The sequence below is a fragment of the Pseudorasbora parva genome, chromosome 1 (assembly GCF_024679245.1).
Source record: "Pseudorasbora parva isolate DD20220531a chromosome 1, ASM2467924v1, whole genome shotgun sequence".
NCBI lineage: Eukaryota > Metazoa > Chordata > Actinopteri > Cypriniformes > Gobionidae > Pseudorasbora > Pseudorasbora parva.
The window spans coordinates 55,785,790-55,809,758 of NC_090172.1; the positions used below are offsets into that span (position 1 = coordinate 55,785,790).

At 37.6% G+C, this 23,969-nt stretch overlaps 1 protein-coding gene across 2 annotated transcripts in view; it reads right to left on the reverse strand.

Moving 5' to 3' along the window:
• mllt3 (MLLT3 super elongation complex subunit) overlaps positions 1–23,969 on the reverse strand; it is an 81,604-nt gene that overhangs the window by 14,357 nt on the left and 43,278 nt on the right. For both annotated transcript variants that reach the window (XM_067445364.1, XM_067445355.1), the window contains exons 3-7: positions 17,898–17,980; positions 17,625–17,768; positions 16,538–16,576; positions 15,209–15,337; positions 8,706–9,284 (exon numbers count right to left, since the gene is read on the reverse strand). In XM_067445364.1, coding sequence (XP_067301465.1) covers positions 8,706–9,284; positions 15,209–15,337; positions 16,538–16,576; positions 17,625–17,768; positions 17,898–17,980 — 974 coding nt within the window. The remainder of the gene's footprint in view (positions 1–8,705; positions 9,285–15,208; positions 15,338–16,537; positions 16,577–17,624; positions 17,769–17,897; positions 17,981–23,969) is intronic.

Below are 23,969 nucleotides of genomic sequence, written 5' to 3' on the forward strand. Positions count from 1 at the left end.
AATATAATAAATTAGAAAACTTAATTTAATATTACATAATATTTTACAGTATTACAGTTTTGATTAAAAAAGTGCAGCCTTGGTCAGCTTTCTTTTCTTAAAAAACATTTTAAACAAACTTACAGACCACGAACATTTGAATGATAATGTGTAATAATGATTTTTTTATAATTATTTTTAATTATTGGACACAAGTGATAGCCATTCTTAAAGCTTCTTAAAGTGTGATGTTGTCCTACTACTTTACTAAGCATTTGGTATTACAATGCATTTATATTATTAAAAAAAAATGGACATGAAAAATCACTCAGACAATGCAATGGGAGATGTGAATCATCAAATGTTGCTGCAAATAGTTATTTAAATTAACTTAAAAATTTAAGTTTAGTTAACTTTAGTTTAGTTACATTGGATATTTAAGTTCTCAACCAATTTAAGGCAAGCATTAACATTAAGTTGGTACAACTCAGTACTTATTCTAATATTGAATAATTAAGTTGTGATAACTAATTTACAGTGATGCAAAAACACCCATAACTGCCTAAAAATAGCAACCACCTACAACACTTTGGCATCGTGGCAGTAAATTCTGTATGGACAAAACAGCACTCACTCATCTTTAGAAAAGAGGACGGTCTATGGTTTTACCTGTTCACGATGGCCTAACTTCACAAATACAGTTTATCGTGCAATATATATAGCAAATAACAAACTTGAATTTCCATTAAGACCTTTCCAAATAACCTAATCCAAACTAGGGTTGCAAAGTTTCCAGAAATTTCTACACTTTCCAGGATGTTTGAAAATGTTTGGAAAGTTTCTGGAAATGTTCAGCCCCTTTGAAACCCTCATTCAAACCAAGGGCATTTTCTCAGAGAAGGCAAGGAAGGCAGCATCTCAGAATTAAAAAAAAAATGGATGAGAAAATCAATATTACAAAAATAAAAATGCAAATATTACAAAATATGACAAATTTTTTTTTATAAATGAACAGGCTTGCCTCCCCTGAGACCACTGACTTTTAAGTTTTAACAAACCCCCCAAAGCATGTAATGCATTTGATTGGGGGGGGGGGGATGGGGGTCACATGGGAGCGCTTTGCGCTTTGATTGGTTTGTATGTTAAATCCCTCCCACTTGTTTTCATATTCGTCCGTGAATCGCCCTGAATGAAGACAATGATGGTGATAATAGGAAGGCTAATTAAAAAGTAAGTGAACAACTCAGCCATTTAGATATCACCGCTTTATGTCACATCAAAATCAAACTTGAGATGGCTCAAAAACATGATGACTGGGTAATTTACTGAGGAAATATAGGTACATCTTCGTGTGTGTGACCAGTGTGTACAAGCTGGATGACTACAGAAAACAACTTAAATATTAAAAAGAAAATATGAACATTAGTTCACAAATAATATATATTGTTTAAATTGCTACAGCATTTAGTTATTATTTTGGAATGTATGTAAAAATGTGTAAAACACTACCTTGATGAAACTCATACTTATTTTAATAGAACATTACATCTTTAGTACAATTGTATTTGGTCTCTTTTTTTATGTAATGTTTATTTAACCAGGAAAATGAAATGTTATGTAACATACATAAATTTACATTTGATATATGAAAATGTGAGAGGACTGATTCAAACTCACATCCACCATTTCCTCACACAGCACTCAGCTAAAACTATTCACAACAGGCATTCTCGCCATGCCTTAAACCTACAAAAAACACCGCAACGAATCGAAGGCTGCATATAACAGTGCACTATAAAACTGTTATGGCTCACTCACTCGACTGGGGGTGACAGTGGTGCTAGTGAGAGTTGCTGGCAGGGGGCAGGTGCTAAAAATCTCCCGTGAAGCCAGTTGACAATAGGGGCTGCCAAAAGTCCTGCAAGCAGGGTGGTAAAAACACTTAACTTCAACCCCTCGCCAAGTCTGTGGAAGAACAAAGTTGATTCTTTGAAGTTCCTTTCCCTTCGTTCTCACTGTTATTTTCTCTTCTTTCTTTTTTTCTTCAGTCTGCATTTTACTGCCTGTTTGTCCGTCTGGGAGCCTAGCTGACATCAAACGCATGGTCAGGGTCCTGCGCTGTAAATCAAGCACTGGGCCGCACCCCTCTTCCCAAACTAGACGCTTGTAAAAGCTCCCCGAAGAAGCCCTGCACCCCTTAGACAATAAAACTGATGTCATCACTCATTGAGGAAAGGCTCGTAGATCTTTAAGTATGAAGATCATCTGGAGTGTTTAGACTCCCGAGAACGTGAAGGGAGAAAAGGAGAGCCTTGCTGTCACCCAAACTTGAGTAATGGCAGAGCTGCGGCTATGCAGTAAAATGCAACATTACTTTTTTTCAGAGCTAATGAAAAAGCAACTTCCATCAACATGGACACGGTTTGCGGTGACATGCAGACCACCACACTAAACCGATGCACTAAACCAGTCAAGCTCTGAACACACAAATAAATGATTAAACAAGGAAATGTCTTAAATTGCTGTTACAAGACTAAATGCGCTGCTTAAGTGACATGCTGTTAAGAGCTCTTGATATAGTTGTCGTCAAACATTTCGGAATTATGATCGTCAAAAAAATTATGATGTCAAGATTCTCGTAACGACTCATAATACTTCATTACAAGTCTGTATTTACACTTTAACGCTTTGCAATACACACACACACACACACACACACACACACACACACACACACACACACACACACACACACACACACACACACACACACACACACACACACACACACACAGGGGCGTAGCCATCTTTTCAGAAGTGAGGGGGACAGAAATGTCGTAATACCATTTTTTTTTTTTTTTTTTTTTTTTTGGACCAATATAATTTATCACATCTCTTGCTTTTAATTGGGCAAGATATCAAATACACTGCTGAAAAATAACCAATAATTAATATCTATAATATTATTCTCCTATTCTCCTATTTTTTTGTGCCAATTTTATGATTGGTTTATATACTACAAACACTTCTGCATTAAGACTCCATAGATTTTATGCAATGTAAAAAAATATATATATATTCTGATGTAACTCATCTGTTCTCTATGTGAATATATAGTAAAATGTAATTTATTCCTGTGATCAAAGCTGAATTTATCATCATTACTCCAGTCTTCAGTGATCCTTCACTAATCATTCCCATATGAGGATCTGATGATCAACACACATTTAGGATTATTATCAGTTGTGCTGCTCATGGTGATGCTTAATTTTCTAAACATTTGTGGTAAAATTAAAAAAGAGAGAAATTAATACTGTTATTGATCAGACATGCATTAAATTGATCACAAGTGATATTTTTAATATTACAAATTAGATAATTTATTTAATAAATGCAAATAAATGCTGTCCATTGAACTTTCTATTCATTTAAGAATCCTGAAAAATAACATGTAGGCTATCATGGTTTCCACAACATTTTGGGAACTGTTTTCAACACAGATAATAATCATAAATGTTTCTTGATTATGAAATCCTCATCTGAGAATGATTAGTGAAGGATCATGTGGCACTGAAGACTGGAGTAATGATGATAAATTCAGCTTTGATCACAGGAATAAATTACTATATATTCACATAGGAAAAAAAGCGGTTTTAATTTGTAAGAATGTTTAAAAATATTACTGTTTAAACTATTTTTGATTACATAAATGCAGCCGTGGTGAGCAGAATACTAAACATTAAAAAAGCTGCATTATTCATATGATACTTTATTGTCAATAAATAGCCTACATTGAGATGACTTGAAAAACACACATAAAGCATATATTGTCGCAATCGTCTGATTGTCGTCGTCACGTTTCATCACTCATAACGATTGTTTTCCCTCAGCTGCAGCTCCAGCTTGACAGGGTATTACGAATCCACTTTTGGACTTTCTGTGAGACCGCCCTCCTCATATTAAGATTCGGAAAAAATTACAGGTCATGCATAGATAATTTTTTGTCTCTGAATATAAATCTTGATGTATTCACATTGGTTTCTATGTAAATACACTTGCCCGTGACCTCAAGAAGCGCGCTATCAACCGAGATTAGAGAAGTCGTTGGTCGTTGAGAAGTCTGTCGTTAGCGTCCCTGTTAACTTGTCCGCCCCCGCACAAGGTAACGCTGGTTCGAATCCCGCTCGGAGCGGGTCGACTAGGATCGCTGAGACCCAGTAAAAGTGCGGGGGACGAAAATACATTTTATTTAAAGTGAGGGGGACACGTCCCCCGCGTCCCCCGTGTAATCTACGCCCATGCACACACACACAAAATGAAAGACACTTCATGAGTTTAGCACACAAAGCAGGTGGTCACTAGCAGCCCCACACAGCTGGTCTGTGGCTTTACGGCCATCGCCTCTGCTGTGATGCCATAAATCTCGCAATGGCTCTGAAACTGGCAACTGCTCTGCTTTGAGACTATTGTCCCATTCCCTTCAAGCTTGTGAAGCTCCTCGCTTACGGAAGATGTCATATAAACAGATTTTAGGATTTGGTTACAGCCAACCCCCACTTTTACTCAGAGCGGCTCTGGTATTATTTGCCACTACATGACAACATGCGATTCGCATGTTACATGACACTTGACTTCCATTAACCTGTACTTAAATTTATCTTGTGCCAATTTAATTTACATTTAGCTTTATTTATTTCAGTTAGCTGCCAAGGCAACAGTTTACGCTTTTTACGCTTTTGTTTTCCATCTTATATATATTACAAACATGACAAATCTCAGAATAGTTTTAGAATGTTATTTAAAGCTACACTGTGTGATATTTTCCCCCATCTAGCGGTGTAAAGGTATATCACCATCCAGTGAATATCAGTTTCTTTTCCTCTCAATTACGATTTCGTTTTAACTCCTACAGCGGCCGATTTAGTCCAAGATCAACGCGGCTTCCAGTTCGACCTTGTCAATGAGTGCCATCGAGTGTTAAAACGCGAAAAGCAAAGCTTGAATTTACGGGTATGTCCCTCTTTGGCTAATGTACTTTCAAGATGGAGGGGCAACATGGCGACAGGCATTTCGAACCCCTCACCCGTATGGATTTTCAATGGCATATTATAAACTTACGAGAATACTTTATTACTTGAAAGAAGTAAATATACATTAATGAGCACATATATTTTTGAAAGAACTAAGTGTTTTTAGCTAAGAATAAACTAAAAAAGTTACACAGTGTAGCTTTAATATGCCAATGGTAATGTATTTATTCTTGGTGGACCAGATTTGCTACGCTGCTGCAGATCTAGCCATGTGGAGCTGGGGGAGGTGGAGGGTTTCAGAGAAAATTCAAACGCGCTGCAGGACTAAACTTTCGCCTGGCCCCTCACCACGAGCATCTGCTGACTGTGCCTGCTCCTCCCCAAACGGACCAGACATTAACTTCTTGCACTGTGTATTCTGACACCTTTCAATCAGAACCAGCGTTAACTTCTTGAGCAATTTGTGCAACAGGGCCTCATCTGTTTGATCGGACCACACAGGCCAGCCTTTGCTCCCCACATGCATCAATGAGCCTTGGCCGCCCATGGCCATGATTTATCCTCTATGCGCTTACCGTTGTAATTTTCTTTTAAACGACAGGGGCGACTTGGAGTAATTGTCCTCTAGGGGTTGTACTGACTAGTCGACTAATCGACTTTAACGCTCTGCCATGATGCTTTAAGTTTGACGTCGACTAGTCGGTGGCCTATAGTTTCTTAGTAACTAAAACCCACAGCTTCACTATTAGTAGAGAGACACTGGCAGGTAGAATAAATTCACACGCAATCGCTCTCACTAATGCATTCATAAATGTAATCTTTATTGTGCTACTTTTTCTGTGTCCGATTCAGAACGAGCAGAAATCTGTGAGAAATATAACGAACCAAAGACAAAAGAACTGATAAAAATAAGCTGTTATGTAGGAGCAATAATGTTATGGGCAGCGCTGTGTCAAATGTCAGCTGTCCTATGCACAAGAAAACTCATGGTTGTTCACAGCTCGAGGTTCAGGGTTATTTGTTCATTAATGACGTCAGCAGCGACTAGTCAACTCCACTTCAATCACATAAATGTCAACTTTAAAAAAAAAAAAAGTCCTTCAACCCCTATTGTCCTCTAAACCATCAGGAAACAGCGTTGAGAAGTAGTAAGGTACACACCAGTAAACCTTGAGATTATTACTTGTTCTCATATCCATATATTGTTCTAATGTGACATGTATGCAACTAAATTAACAATCTCTTAAATATTTTTATTAAACATGAAAAAAATGGCATGCAAGACCCCATTTCATGTGATGGTTCACATGAAATGGGGTCTTGCGCACTCAACGGGCATGACCGTTCACACTCGTGCACTGCGCACCTTCACACTCGTGGAGACGTGTATAAATCAAGTTTAAGACGCTGCAGCAAACAACCTACTAAACTATTCTGATGCTCATGTGCCCACTTTTGCTGCTTTCGGCAGTGGACATGGGTCAGCATGGGCACCCTCACAGGTTTGTGGCTATGCAGCCCCATACACAACAAACCGCGATGCACTGTGTATTCTCTGACACCTTTCTATCAGAACCAGCATTAACTTCTTGAGCAATCTGAGCTACAGTAGCTGTAGCTCGTCTGTTTGATCAGACCACACGGGCCAGCCTTCGCTCCCCACGTGCATCAATGAGCCTTGGCCACCCATGACCCTGCCACTGGTTCACCACTATTCCTTCTTGGACAACTTTTGATAGACACTGACCACTGCAGGCATAACATTGTCATAATGTTATGCCTGATTGATATATATTTTATATATTACACACACACACACACACACACACACACACACACACACACACACACACACACACACACACACACACACACACACACACACACACACCAAATTGATTAAACTTTTACAATTAAGGCAGCACGAACACCAAGTTGATTTTTTAAACAATGCATGGTGGTTTTAAAATAGTTTGAAATATGACAAACACACGAGGTAGGCCTAACCATTAGTCAGTACGTTTACATGCATACCAGATAGCTACCAGCAAAACGTTGAGTACATCATTCATCTATCTGTCCATTTAATCAAACTATTTCTAACATAAAAAGTACATGCTTTAAAGTTAACATCCTAATGGTCATTATCCACTAACGCTTGAAAATTAGGGTCTAAAAGTGGTTAAAACCATGGATGCATAATTACTATTGTTTCCATAACTACTACCATATTTACTATACTTTACTACTTAACTGTAGTAAAACTCATGGTAAAGTTTGATAAGGATTGTATGAAAATAGTTTATCATTTATTTTTAGAATAATGCTTAACGGGAAATTTACTAGATAGCAGGATACATAACTAACAGGACGTGTGCTGACATCAAAAAATAGGTAGATTATCCATCAAACTGTCCATTTAGGAAATCCATGTCTTGATCATTATTCAGTAATGTTTGTTACAGTTCAGGCCTAGAAAAGGTTCTAGGGGGGAAAAAACAACTGCAATTACAACTTCCTCTTGCAAAGCCCTCCTTTATTGCCTTTCTAAAGACAGAAATACACTGTGTGAATGTTAGTGGTAACGTTGATCAGAACAGGGCCACCAGGGCCTTACAGACCTGGTGACCCAAAGAAAGCAGCACCTGGTATTCGTCAGTTGTCATAAACACTGAAGTTTCATTCCTTCCCTCTTTTTTTTTTTAAAGAGCGAGTTTAAACCAAAACTCTTAGCTATTCATGGTGTCCTTTCCCCATTCTCCTCGGGTGTCATAAAACCATAAATCTCATCTCTGCACTCGCCTTCTAGCCAATAAAACAGCCCCCGTTTTATGAGCTGCTCTCTTGCTGAAGGTAAATGAGCCTTGCCACTGGTGACACTGCCGAAGCTTAAAACATTCTTACATAGATCTATACCAACTACTACATTTTTCCAGTCCAGGAAAAATGCAGAACGAAATCAAGACTTAATTCACAGACTAGAAAAATTGCCATTTGAGCAGCACAATTTTGTCCCACCTCGTATTTTAGTAGCGACTCAATCTGAAACATCCAATCCTTAATATGACGATTAAATTGGTACTACATCAGCCCTTTTGTTTTGAATACAACCCTTACAACCTACATAAACAGCCTTTGGCCAACAACCAGATCTCCTGTCCTGAAAAGCAAAGAGGTCTAGCAGTGGACAGCACTGATTTCCTGCACCCAACCTAGACAAATGGTCCCTCAGCTCCTGGACACCCACCAAGTTTATAAGATCCCCTCTCGCACCAGACCTCCATTATCTCAACCCTCTGAGAGCCTGTCTCAGCCTCTTTGTTTGAAGTTTACAGAGAACCCCACGTCCCAGAAAAGGTCTCCGCTAATCGCCAACAACATACCAAAAAGCTTATACCAAAGACTAGGCTGGACTATTGTATTTTCCATAAGATCAGATGTTGGAAAATGGCCATATGCATTGAGTTAGAGATGCACAATATCATCTTTTCAATAAATAGCCAATATTACTCATGTAAATGGACCAGTAAATTGTACATTCCTACATTTAACAATCATAACGAAGACCTCATTTTGGTTATTTTGTTGTTAGCAAACTGTCTTTCCAGAAATGTCATTATAAAGCTCACCAAATGCTTAAAGAATCTACAAAATATTCAAATTATGTTCAAACATTATGATTGGGAATTCACTTACGTCTGATCGTGTGAACATGTTGTCGTCCATGTCTGAGTCATTCGGGTCCAACACATCCTGGAAGGGCGGTAACGCTGGCGGTTTTCTCTTCTCTGAAAGTTCATTGTTTTGTAACCTACTGTGCCGGATTTGCGGCTTGTCTTTTAAAACTTTTTTATCCGAATGGGGGTGCTGCAGCAAGGTAGGACACGCTTGCTGCTTTTGCGAACTCTCCGAAAAACTGCTTTTCCGTTTTTTGGTAACATGGCCTTCACTGTCCAAAACAGGCCGCCGTTTACTTTGTCCCAAGGTGGAGAAGCTAATCTCAGATGGTCGCTGCTCCTTCGACGTGGTCTTGGGCTCCTTAAATCCCATTTGGGGAATGGTGCGATCTTCCTGAACTGGTTGATTCTCTTTGGGTTTTTTGGAATCTTTAGAGAGTTTTCCAGAGTCCTTGCTGAAATCTCTGAAGGCACTTTTGGACTCCTTTGAGTCTTTGGAAGGCTTGTCCTTATGGTCCTTAGATGGTTTGTGGAGCTTGAGGGAGCTGCTGCTAATATTGTTTGTGGTTGTAAGAGCACTGGTGCTTTTGGACCCGTCCTGTAACGAGAATATGACAATATTATGAGAATATATCCCCAGGGCTCCCTTGCAAAAGAGATTTGAATATCTCAATGGGACTTCACCTGGTTAAATAAAGGGAAAGTAAAACTAAATAAAGAATAAAAATATTAAGATATAAGATATAACCAATTACTTTTCTAAACTAATAATTCATAATTCATTCATTCTTAGACTTAATTGTGTCCAAAGGGACAACCATAACAACAAAAAAAATACTACCATTCAAAAGTTTGGGATCAGTATGATTTTTTATGACTTTAATTTAGCAAGTACACATTAAAAAGTGACAAACATCTTTTGTAGCATTATAAATGTATATACTATTTCAAATGAAATTGTTTGCATCATTGAATCATTATTTTCCTGTTAAAGAAGCTGGGAAACAATCTGCATTGTCTAAAGTGCTGTTTGCTGTAAATAAAGGTGACTTGATTTTCTATTTATTAACAAATCCTGAAAAAAATTATGCAGCACAACCGTTTTCAACATTGATAATAGTAAGCAAATGGAGCAAAGGCTGCAAAAGTCCAGTTTTGTCCAATTAGATTTTAAAATGAATTTCAATAGAAAACACTGTAAATTGTAATAATATTATTTGACAATATTACTATCTTTACTGTATTTTTGTCAAATAAATTCAGCCTTGTTGAGCAAGATATTTCTTTCAAAAACATTAATAAGTCCTACTGACCACAAACTTTGATCGGTAGTTTACACCATAATTCATAATTAATGTGCCATGCTATTAGCCTGGCTCCGCCCTCCTACGTACTTCCGCTCAATTGTCATTTTCATTCGGTACCCTGTCTGGGATTGCGGTGTATTCTCTGTTTTTTTTCCAATTAAATTTTAACCGGTCCAATCAGTGGACAGAGTGGCTAAAAGCAATGATATTGATGTCATGTGCTAGTTTGAGATGACATGCGTCACAATCAAAAATTAACGATTGATTATGAATGCTCCAGAGTGGCTCTGGGCAGATCCAATAGTTTAAAAATTCAACAGAGTTCCCACCTTCAAGGAAGCCAACGCTTGTCAATGGAGGGTAACCAGATTCTCTGTACAAATGAAATGTACAAGAGTCTGGTAAGACCATGCAACCATGGTATTCACATGGTTAAAAAAAGTTTGTTAGTAAAATGAAGAACAATAAATTAACAACTGCTATAGATATTCAAATATTGAACTTTCCAGCCATTAAAATCAACAAATAATGTGTCTGCTCAAGCAAACAACCAAACCTATATGTGAAACATTTCCATAAACAATTTTTCAGAGTGATCTGGAAAATAGCAGCACAGGGGGAAGGGCAAACTCGGAGCTATCTGGGAGGCAGCCTGCGAACGAAGCAACAAGCTTTTCGTTGACTTTAATGACAGGAGCTAGTTAACTTGAAGATAGGATAACCCTGTCAATAAGTGACTGATGCGGTTAAGTCGTTAAGCAGTCTAGACAGAAAGGGTCTTCAACCAGCATAGAACTAGCTGTAAAACCTCTTATTTTGTTATATCTTTTAAGAGAGATAGACAAAACACTTTCCCTCTTTTTGAAACGGTTGAAACTGGCTTTAAAACTCAGTAAGTCATTTTAAATGGTCTAGAAGACAGCAATGTTTATAACAAATCTATTTAGAGTTCAATCAGTTATAATCAGGGTTTCTGCAGGTTTTATGAAGGTAAATTTATAGGTGCCCTAGAATGATTTGAAACAATATGTTAAATTGTTCTCTGATATCTACAGAGAGGATATGTGGCTTATTTAAGGGCAGAAATTGTCCAGATACAGTTTTACAGGTCCATTTACAACCCTATAAACTGACCCTAGGATGTAATGCTAATACAATACAATACAATTTCCAACAGATCTCCATTACATTTTAATTACTTTAACAAAACAATTACGTATGGCTTCAATACCTCTGCTTACAAGTCCCAACCACTGGAATATGAAACTTTTCCTTTCGATCACACTACAAAAAAGTGATGTTCTTCCTCAGTATTTTTGTCTTGTTTTTCAATGCTAAAGATTCTTAAATTAAGATACATTTACTGGAGAAACAAAAGGCCAGATTTACTAAATGGCAAATTAGAGTGAGAGCGCAACTCTAAAAAAAGCACCGATAGGAGTTTAAAGTTCGGCGCATGATCTACTGGCGACGACGCACAAATTAAAGAGCACAGATGCAGCTGGATCATTTCCATAATGACCAAGGCAATCTACCAATCAGCGCCTGGCTTATGACGTTTTTTTTAATTTATTTTTTTACGGTAAATAATGCCGCAAACCCCAGCAAACCGATGAGCTCAAACCTAAGTAAATCACCTTCTTTTTTTTTAAATGAAGCACAGTTCATTTAAATACTTTACTTTCCTAAATTTCGCATCTGAAAGGGAAACTCCTAGCCTGAACCACATCAAGATGTTTGGTCTGGAAACTCACCATTGACAGCTCAATCCGAGGGGCGGGATAAACGGTTGTCTTTCAAACTCCCTGTGTACACGATAGGATAGCGCTACACCAACCAGAGCAACGAAGGTGAAACAGAGCTTGTTGACAGATTAAACATTCGCAGTATCCGGTCAGCAAAACTCAGAACACATCTTCCCTTCTTAAGAACGACTTCAGTGCCGTTCTTTGTTCTTTTCTCAGAGAAAAGCTTAACTCCAAGTCTTCCAGAGTCGCGGTCAAAGCTGATTCGAAAGACCGCCGCCGTTCGCCAGTTTCTGTGTTTACTAGAAGCACGCAAGCGCAACTCTGGCGTCATTATGTTAAGCCCCGCCCACCGACTCTATACATGATGTGATTGGACCATCAAGAGTTTGCCGTTTACAGCTCAAATGAGTATTGAGAGTTGCTAGATGACACTTGCGGACAGATTAGATTTGCTGACTAGATTTCTAGGCTAGGAAACTCCTACAATTGCATAAGCAATAAGGTCAGCCACAAAAATAACTCTGTCAATGTTATTTTTTAACTGCGTGTCTTTAGTAAATCCTGACAGTAACACCAAAAGAGGGTTTGCACTGGTGCAAGCTGTAAGTAAATCTGGCCTAAAATGATATAAGATGTTAATCAAAATAAACTTTTTTATTTATGAATAAAGTTTATGAGTTTATGAATAAAAAAGGAACAAATATCTGCCAATGGGCTGTGTTCAAAAATCGACTTAATTCAAAGGAAAAACTATTATTTCTACTATACCTCACGGACACATATTTATTCTTGTTTGAAGCACAAACTTAAAGGGATACTCCATCGCGTTTTCATATTAAACTATGTTATTCCCTTAACTTAAACGAGTTGATACATACCTCTCTCGTCTCAGTGTGTGCTCTTAATCTCTCTGAGGCGCGCTGACGATCTGATAGCATTTAGCTTAGGCCAATAAGCCCAGTTTATTCATTAGGTACCAAACAGAGATCAAGTTAGAAGCGACCAAACACCTCCACGTTTTCCCTATTTAAATACAGTTACACGAATAGTTGAATGATTGAACGAGTGAGGGCGGTGACACAAAATAAAACGTGGCGCTTTTCTAAGCAGATTAAAAAGGAGAACTATAATGTATGGTGGAAAAGCACTTCTGAGAGTACTTCGACTCGGCGCAGTAAAAAGTCCCGCCTGAAACATCCTCCCTCACATCTCCCGCTCACTCTCTCATATCTGTCAATAGGGGGGAGGGGGAGATGTGAGGGAGGATGTTTCAGGCGATGTTTCATGCTCCAAAAACAAGACTTTATATCATTTTGCATCTCAATACATTTTTGTTTTAGGACGTTCAGATATTTGTATGAGAAAACAAAACAGAAATACTGAGGAAGATATACATTTTATGCGGTGCAAGCAAGATTTAATGGCACTTTGTGAAAGCTTTTAAAGGCCTTCATTTTCAGAAGGGTGTCTTTAAGAGCTGCAAAAACCCTGATAATGGACATGCTACAGTACATTTTGGCAGCAAACAAAGGGAAAACACTGTTCTCTATATTTAAAATCTAAACTACCATTGCCATAACGCTTAGTGCTATTATATTTATATATGAATATTTCTCCATGAAAACTGTAGTTTTGCATTTCTCTGTCAAAACAGACTTTCCAGGGAACCATTATTGTTGGCAATCAATCAACTATCAAAAACATGTTCAACCATAACATCAAATTAAGTGGAGGAAGTGGAGAAGGACAACAAAGCGCAGACTGACGTTTTTGTTTTTGCTAAAGCGACCGGTGTAGTAGTGCAGGCGAGGTTGGCTGCGAACGACCCCTGATCTGTCAGCAATCCATCACACACAAGGACCTGTTTGGATTGGGAACCGTTTCCATGTGCTCGGGGGACTCTCGTAACTTCACTGTAAGAGCTAGCGTACAATGCAAGCTGCTTAGCGGCTAAGTGATGTTGCACAGGAGACTAAAAATAAACCTAAATCAAAGAAACGTGGCGGTGTGTAGTCAAGCAAGAATTACTAGCATTACGGCTAATGTGGTTTAATAGATGTACGGATAAAAAGCTGCAGCGGTATTCAATTAGATTCTTAAAAAAAAAAAAAAAAAAGACATTTCAGACTGATTAACAACAATGTGTTGGATAACTTGTAACGTGTTAATGTGTAGATAATAATCAGTTATAAGTTATGTTAAGGTGTCGAAGTGTAATCATATATTGAAGTACAGATTAGTATTAATTAAATACATGTACTTAAGCTAGGGTTAGTGTAGGATTGGGCTTAGTTGCACGTAATTATGCATAATTTAGTTATTACATGTGTAACAAAGACACATGTAAAATAAAGTATTACTTAAAGGGTTAGATCACCCAAAATTGAAATTTCTTTCATTAATGACTCACCCCAATGTCGTTCCACACCCGTAAGACCTCGCTTCATCCGGGGAACACAGTTTAAGATATTTTAGATTTAGTCAGAGGGCTTTCTGTCCTTTGAATGTAAGTGTATGCCCACTTGCTGTCCACGTCCAGAAGGGAATGAAAACATCATCAAAGTAGTTCATATGTGACATCAGTTGGTTAGTTGGACTCTTTTGAAGCGTCGACAATACATTTTGGTCCAAAAATAAAAAAAATGTGTCTTTATTCAGCATTGTCGTCTCTTCCGCGTTTGTTTTCAAACCTTCAAATAAAGATTCACACAATCGTGAATCAGCAGATTGATCCATGATGCATATCGCCGATGTCACGTGATTTCAGCAGTTTGCCAGTTTGACACACGATCCGAATCATGACCCAAGACCGTGTGAATCTTTATTTGTGGAACACGGAAGAGAAGACAATGCTGAATAAAGTCACATTTTTTGTTATTTTTGGACCAAAATGTATTGTCGACACTTCAAAAGAGTCTAACTAACCAACTGATGTCACATATGGACTACTTTGATGATGTTTTCATTCCCTTCTGGACGTGGACAGCAAGTGGGCATACACTTACATTCAGAGGACAGAAAGCCCTCGGACTAAATCTAAAATATCTTAAACTGTGTTCTGAGGATGAACGGAGGTCTTACAGGTGTGGAACGACATTGGGGTAAGTCATTAATGAAGAAATTTCATTTTTGGATGATTAATTTCTCAAAGTTGGAAACAGTTCTAAAACTAACTTAAACTAACCCTTTAAGAATCTTTTTTTTTCCGCGCATGCAGAATGCTGCCGTAACGGGACACCTGGCGAGTCCGTTTGCGCCATAGGAATGTTCGCATGTGCTTTCTCAGCAGCCAAGAAATGCTTGACTTAAGCCTAGTTTCACATCTCTAAAATCCTTGGATTTAAATAGCCCCCAACGTCTTTCAACTTGCCAAATATTCAGGATTAAGCAGGATTCCTTGGAGAAACTGGGAATCATGCAAAGTTTTCTCAGAGTTTAGACTCTCAAACTCGGAGATCCACACTCACCTTTGACCCTGGGAAAGACTTGCTCTTTTTGACATCAGAGAAGGTCAATGTTAATGAGCTGCTGGGTAATGTGGGCAGCTTTAGATGCTGCCCGAACAGAGAAGTGGAGCCCTCCTGCATTACCATTACCTAAGAGATGAAAAACAATAAAAGAAATTAATACTTTTACTCAGCAAGAATAAATTAAATTGATCAAAAGTGACAGGTAAAGACTGCCATTTCAATCAATTTCTACAAAATATTTCGATTTCAAATACAGACTGTTCTTTTGAACTTTTTACTCAATTACAAATTCTGGAAAATAATGCATCATGGTTTCCACAAAAAAAAAAGTTAAGCCGCACAAATGTTTTCAGCATTGATCATCATCATTAGAATGATTTCTAAAGGATCATGTGACACTGAAGACTGGAAAAATTATGCTGAAAATTCAGCTTTTTAAAATATATTAAAAATAAAAGTAGTTATTGTAGTAAAAATGTACAATATAGAATTGTAATACTTTTGAAAATGTTAACATTGTTAACAAAGTTATGTTTTGTTTTTTACTGAGAAAATGTATAGAAAATGCCAGTTTTTACACAAAGCTAGGAAAAGGAAAGTTGTTTTGAAGATTATATTAAGAGTGCATTAAAAAATGAAAATGTAAACTTCAAAAGGAGAAAATAATGTTTAACTTCTGTAAATCTAGGGCTGGGCGGTATATTAAGTTTGTATGATGATAAAAAAAAAAAATTATATAGGATAAAGCAATACCATTTATATCGATATTATGAGTGCATTTGAAAAATAGGGGAGGACACAATGAGCTGCTGTGTGGAAAGTGCATTATCAAATTAGTCTTAAACATTAAAGCAGCATGTGTTTGAGATGTGGTGTTTTCACAGGTATATTCTACATCTGTAAATGTTAGAAAGTCATGCAAATATTTCCATTTTTCTGTGAGGGGTGTCAAGCCTTGTTAAGCGAGTCTCCACTAAACTTCTCAGATTTCAGTGAACAAGCAGCGTAACTGGCATAGAATTAGAGCATAATCATTTTGACTAAAATGTACATTTTGCTAGCCTAAAATATTTGTTGTTGGACATTAAATGTGCTATATGTATTTTTTAATTCTGATTTATACTTCTTTATTTATTTTTTATTGGGATTTAATAAAAAAAAAACAGAATTTTTTTTGCTTTTTTTTTTTTATCCAAATAGAGGAAAAAAGTAGAAAATATAGAGATTTATTGCCATTCAGCCCAAAAAATTTGAGATATGACTTTGTCCGTATCGCCCAGCCCTATGTTAAACAAACCGAACATTGAAAATAACGTTTGTCCTTACTTTAGAGTCTTCTGAAGATCTTTTGTGAGGATCCCTTTGCTACGGAGGACAAAATACATATATTACAGTCTGAAAAAAAATTACTATGAATCAACACAAACCACCACAGACACAGAAACACACAGGCACACACATACACACACACACACTTTGGCAAAAAGCACTTCGCTTACCCCTATCCTGATGTAATGACGAAATGCCTTTCAACAGCCAAAACAATCAGGTAAATTGGAAAGGACCTTTCTCAGTCACCACCTTGCTAAATTGATATTGCTCTCTTAATTAAAACAACTTCCCGCTCAACTGCAGTGTGCCAATAAACTGTTTCGATTCCTGCCATGCTTCATCTATAAGGCAGACAAGCACCAGAGGAGATGTTGTCATACCCCCAGCAGTAAAACATTTGAATTACTGGAATGAGGCAAGAGAGGGCGAACTAAAAACTACAAAGAGGGCCCTCTCAAGAATCAGTTCTTTAAATATGCCTTAAGGGTAAAACCGTCCCAGTTCATAGCTAATCCACGCTAATGTGCCTTCAAGTGCTGGTGGAACTTCAAAATGTGTCCAAGATCAACAAAACGCATAAATATAAGCCAGTTGATTCATAAAAAGCATGTGGATCCCTTTGGAACGGGCCCAAAGACAACTCAAGTTTCCTGTAGTGATAGATGGTCATGTCAAGACTAGCCCAATCAAATCTTGTAAAGTTACTTATTGTCTTGGTTAATGGGAACAGTAATTCCATTAGGACCGATTGCCTGACATTGGCCTTCATCTCAGGGAGATTTTTGCTAGTGCTAGCACAGACAAGCAAGGAATATCCTTGGATTTTTTTCCACCTGTGAACGGAGTGCACATTTTTAAAACCACATGGGGCTAACCAGTCATTTCCTCTGCATGAGCACCTTTTGAGATTTAAAAGATTCCAAAAAATGAATTGGGAAGCTAATTTTCGAACGGTGACAAAATACAAAAATTTTCTTAACCGTCTTTAACCAAGATGTACATTTCATAAGGAATTGATAATAGAAGTCACGTGACTAAAAAAAAGTCCCGCCTATCTTGTTCCCAGAGGTTAGCCACGTACCCCTCCAGCCTTGAGCAGCTTCCTACGAAACTCCTCCGTTGGGTTGTTGAACGTGAGCTTTTCACAGCGGAGATGATTGACAGGTGGGTGGCCCTCCAAGTGCAGGAACAAATCGTAGTCAAAGCGCACTTTTTTTGGTTCTTCCTGGTGAAAAGTGACAAGAATATTACATTTACCCAATGTACGGCATCACAATACTGTTTGGATTGGTATATTTTGATGTCACAGATCAAATACACTTGTTTATTCGGATAATAGTTCACAACCAACCACCTTATTTTTAAAGTAAACTTCAATAGGCAAGATAAATCCAGCGTATCCAGACTCTTCAACTTTATATGGTGGATCCTTGCACACTGTAGGAGAGAGAAAGAGAGACTGTTAGTTTAATTTTAGCATTAAAATAACCAATACTTTCAGCAATAAGGGACAAATAGGTGTGCTATATTGTGAATATAACCATGGCTATAGGGTAGTGTTGTCACGATACCAAAATTATGACTTCGATACGATATCAGACTAAAATATCGATATATCGATACTAAATCGATACCACAGTAAAAAAATAAATAAGATAAGATGCTTAATATGACAACAGAACTTGTTATTATTCATTGTTATTTTTTACTAAAAATTCATGTGGCCAGCATGTTCCTTAGGGTTGGGCATCGTTTTGATTTGAACCATTATTGATCAATTACTATTAAAATGATCTCACAAATTTTTGCTATCTCAATGTATTTTTTACAACGGGGTAATTGTGTTGCAATAGCTTACACACAGCACAAGAAAGCTTGATTTCGAATGGTAAATTGAATTTAAAAAGACAAGTAAACAGTAATAAAATAAGAACAAATAAACAGATTACAAACAATAGCACAAATAAATGCAATAGAATAGAAGATACAAATTAAACAGACCGCTTTATTTTTTCAGGTAAGTCTAAAATTCAGATAAGAAACTGAATAAAAAAATGCATAGTAATTACATTTAAAACAACATTGGATAATGTTCTTTGTAAAAAATTCAATAGCGTACAGATGACACTATTAAAGTTACACAAGTTGATCAGTCAAGAGCAGTTGATCGTTTGTCTTTTTGTAGTTTGAATAGCAAATGACTGCGGTCCCTTTAAGGCTAACAGACGCATGGATCCTAAACACTGTTCCTGTTACTCGTTCTTCCTGAACTGTTTGCGACTGTGTTTACGTTAATACTCTTCCAGATGTGCACTGATAATTCTTTGAGTGTATTTGACCAATAATAAGCTGGAAAAGGAAGCAAATGTTTGCACTTGTATCATGTCAGAGGCGGCTTTATTACGGTAGGCTATGTGTGTGTGCGCTTCAGATGTGGAGCACGAAATCTGCGGGGATTAGTAGAATTAATTTATGTGCAATCCCGCGCGAAATTCAGACCGATCACTCACTAACACTAACTGTCATGAGGAAAAAGTCCAGCAGAACGCGCGTTCGCGCCGTGCTCAGAGGTTAACCGGGCTGAGTGAGAATATGCCGGTGTGTGTGTCAACTCGCTGACAGTCAGAGAGGAGAGAGCAGCTGATATCGATACTGTAAAAACTGAGAATCGTATCGTTTCAGATATTCCAGTATCGATATATATCGAAATATCGATATTTTTGACAACACTACTATAGGGTGCTATGTACAACACGCTACACCACCGATTTAGTCACAATATAGCTTGAGTGCCTGTTGGAAAGTAAGTATTAAAAGCAAATAATGAAATGCACTCAATGTATTTCCTTTAAAAGGATAAAGAAACCCCATTATTTTTTTGTGATGTTAAAGCAGACCTATTGTGCCCTTTTTTACAAGTTGTAATATAATACTGTGAAGATTCATGAGCGTGTCTGTGTCAGTGAAGTTTCAGCTCAAATTATATGTACCATGTTAAAAATAATGTATTTTACCATGTTGTAAATGCCCTTTTGTCAGTGGAAGGAAAAACATGCTGGTTTTGTGCCTGTATCTTTAAATGCAAATTAGCTGCTGCTTCCCTGAAAAAGTGAGCGGAGCCTTTACAGCTCATGGCCAAAAACGAAAACATCTGATTGATTTTGATCATCATCTTACGGTCATATATTGATTTGTATTTGAAATGTATTTGATTTGTTTGTGATGGCTGTTAAGGTCTTTGCACAATGAGTCGGATAATTTCGCAAGCGTTTTTTCGTATTCGTGATCCGTAAAATTGGTCACGCACAGAGACCTTGCACACTGAGTCCGATGCGTATTAATGAATGCGTTACGGGGAAAAAAAACGCAAAACAAGACAAAGTGACATCTAGTGAGGATGATTTGTTTGTCCTGAGGAGATATTGTGTTCATCCACTCCTGCGATCGCGTACAGAGGAGAGTTTCCCCTCCTTATCCAGCGGGATTATCCAGACCGACCGATTCAAAGTTTCAGTGTCAGTTTGATGCTTTACTATCGGTACTGGAGCCACATATTAAAAAGAAGACCACTAATTTCCGTGAATCAATTGATCCCGAACACCTGGCAGTATGTCTATGGACCGGACACACACACACACACACACACACACACACACCTTTACAGAGACTTGATGTGCTGTGGTATAATAATATTTGTAGTATTTTTGCTAGAATAATATGTATGGTGGCTCTGAGTTTTTTACGGATGCGCAGAAAATCGAACCCGTTCCGTTTTTTTTTTTTTTTTGACGGACGAAAGTTTCGGAGGCAGTGTGCAAGCGTGATTGACATAACGTGAGGTCGAATTTATTTTTTGACGTGCGTAAATTTCGCATGCGAATTACGGACTCAGTGTAACTCAGTGCAAAGGCCTGTAGTCTCTAATGATACGATTTTTGTTATATTTTTTTATTGCATCACGGTGCCCCCAACTCTGCTGTTGTCTCCCCTCTTCCCACAGCTTGACACATCCATTTCTTGAGACTTTTAAATCTGAGATGTGAAAGCAATGGGAGGTTACATAAAAAAATCAATCATTGTCATTATTCAAGCTACACTGCATAAGTCATAATTTACTGTTATTATCACTGTAAATACATGTTACATATGTAACAAATACACTGTCATATAGTGTTACCCAGAATAGTTATAGTTTATATATATAAGTGTGTGTGTGTGTGTGTGTGTGTGTGTGTGTGTGTGTGTGTGTGTTAGTTTATTACACATACACACAAATATTATTCCTACTCTGTGTTCAGCAGAAGAAAGAAACTCATACAGGTTTGGAATAACTTGAGGGTAGGGTGAGTAAATGATGACAATATTTTTTATTTTTGGGTGAACTATCCCTTTAAGCTCATCAAAGCTGCATTTATTTTATATAAAATACAGTAAAAAAAAAAAAAAAAAGGTTGCTGCTCAAATTTGAGCTGCCATCTTCAATGTCACATGATCCTTCAGAAATATATCTATATATAGCAAGTTTAAAACAATTGTCTTTATACAAATGAACTCTTTGTAAACAATAACCTTCATTGCAAGTAAAAAATATATGGTGAAAAGTTGCGGTGAACTCCGCATCTCCACCATGTCTCAGGGAGGTGTTCTATAAAGCTTCATAGCCTCTCATGGGAACTTATTAGCGTTTAGACTTGCAGTTTAAATGACCGGGAACGTGTGTGACATCTCCCCCGATTAACTGCATTATTTATCTGTCTTCATTGCCAAATCCTTTGTGCAACATAAAAGCAATGCACTTCAATCTTGTTTTTTTAATTTATGGCCTTCATCAAGAGACACTACTTAAAAAAACAAACTGCTCCAAAGCGCATTTAGTTTTGCTTACACAAATCATTCATCATCATAATCTCAAAACACCAAACCTCCACAGTGAATAAATTATCTGGGTCGACACTTTTGTTTTACAGCGATGCATTGCTTCATCCACAGACACATCTCAGCCTTCTCTCACACACAGCCACACTGTAAAAAAAAATATTTAGAAAAAAAGTTACCTGGTTGCCTTTAAATTTTTATTTCAATGAACTCTAAATTTTGAGTTAATACAATGAACATTTTTTGAGATTTGACAACCTTTATTAAAATATTATTAAAAGATTTTGTAAGCATATTGGGTAATTGTGTGTGTTTTATTTCTGATGACGCAAATAGTGCTATTTTCATGATTTATCAAATTTTATGTGGTTCAGATACAATAATATTTTGAGTTTCTATTTATTAAACAAATTTCCTTCATTGTATCAACTTAATTTTTTTATTTCAATAAACTCAAAATTTTATGGCAACCAGGTTACTTACTTTTTTAAGTTAACCAACAAAAAACAACAATTTTTTTTTTTACAGTGTGTATGATTTATAAGCCTTTTGAAAAGTGGCTGGTCCCCACAATGTAATATAAACAAGGACACACACACACACACACACACACACACACACACACACACACACACACACACACACACACACACACACACACACACACACACACACACACACACACACACACACACACACACACACACACACACACACACACACACACACACACACACACACACACACGTTCCCAATTAGACATTTCAGGATAAACACCCAGTAGTTTAGGTCAGGTGACGCCTCATGGGAACACTTGTTTGTCTCACTCTCCAAATCCCAAAAGAGATTCTTAACAGCATCACCAATTAGTCAACATGTACTGTCGAGCGTTATTGGATACAAGGACACCTGCAGATATTGAGAAATAAGAGGAACTAGTTCTTTTCCTGTCTTTTGATATAATGAAATGTACTCATACTACGAGGGTGTATACCTCAAAAATGTTGCTTATTTGGTATTCCAAAAAAATGATGAAAACAGTTTCCACAACAATTTTAGGCAGCACAGATACATTTTTAATAGATAGTTCAAAAGATGTCAAAAATGTTGCGTGGTAGTACACGCAGATGTTGACTTAAAAACGCAGCCTTGAAGTCTCTCGATGAACCAACATGGAACTCCTTCAAACAGGCAGTGGAAAAGTCAAGATGCTCTCGTTATTTTCTCGGCGTTGCTCTCGAAGGAAACGCGCTCCTACTGACAAAGCTCGGCATGCTCATAGCAACTGAGCCCCTTCCCCCCTCAGCCTATGGGATGACTTTAATGGCTAGATGATGACTGACCTCGAGTCTAAGGTCGCCGGATCCCAAAACAGCGTCCGCTGAACAAATATTACAGAGATTGATTGCCCTGCCAGGTCAAGTTTAGTTATCGTCCCTTGAAAGGATCTGTTTAGGATGGTGCATTCATTTGGTCATGTGAAGCCACTGGCAGTGAGAAGGGGGAGAAAACTATTATGGGATGTTTTGTTTATAAGATGCTTTCTCTTTCTCTCCAGTGTGATTTCTTAGCTATTCAAAACACTTTAACAAGCTCTCCAAACCCAAGTGGTATATTCTCTTGCTGAAGGCTTATGTTTTGTGCTTGTTGCAGTTACTCAGACATTTTCAGCTCGAAAACGTACAGGATAATTTTACATACATGACCTTTATGTATCAAAAGCTCAAGGAAAAGTTGATTTCTCAATTCATCACCCCTTTAAAAGACTAAAAGAGTTGTCAGAAGCTTTGTGGCGTTGGGGGCAAGCATGTAAGAATAACAAGCTTTTGTTAGTGGCAGGTCTTAAAGGCATAGTTCATCCAAAAATGAAAATTACCCCACGCTTTACTCACCCTCAAGCCATCCTAGGTGTATATGACTTGCTTCTTTCAGACGAATAAAATCAGAGTTATACCGTAAATCCTCTAATATTGGCCGGTCTCTATTAGCGGCCGGGTCTCCAACATTGGCCGGTCTCGCTGTCACCGAAGGTAAATAAAGGCCGGTCTCTAATAGCGGCCGGGGCTATTATTAGAACCAACGTTTTTCTGCCGCAGGCCTCAACATTCAGGGCCGTAGCCAGCGGACGGGCCTGACGGGCACAGGCCCGCCCACTATGATGACAGGCCCCCTCGGTTTATTATACAAATATAATAATATTTGTTAAATAACAGCTGTTTAAATTATTTTAACATAATTACAAAATTATTATAACATCTCAAATACTGGAATAAATAAAAAAAGTTTTTTACAGTCAAATTTTTTTTTTTTTTTGCATGATGTTTGATTGACAGCTGTGTTAAGGCAATAGGCTGTCTCGTGTATGTGACGCGGCTCGTGCCTGTGACTTCATGAAGTGTGTTTACCTATTCACTTAGCCTGTAATTTGCAGTTGTGTGATAGAGAAACAGCAGCGATGCAAAATTCTATAAAAAGGACTTTAAAAAAAAAAAAAAAAAAATCGCATTGACGTGGGAGAGAACCACAAGACTTTTCAATTGCCTGCGCGAGA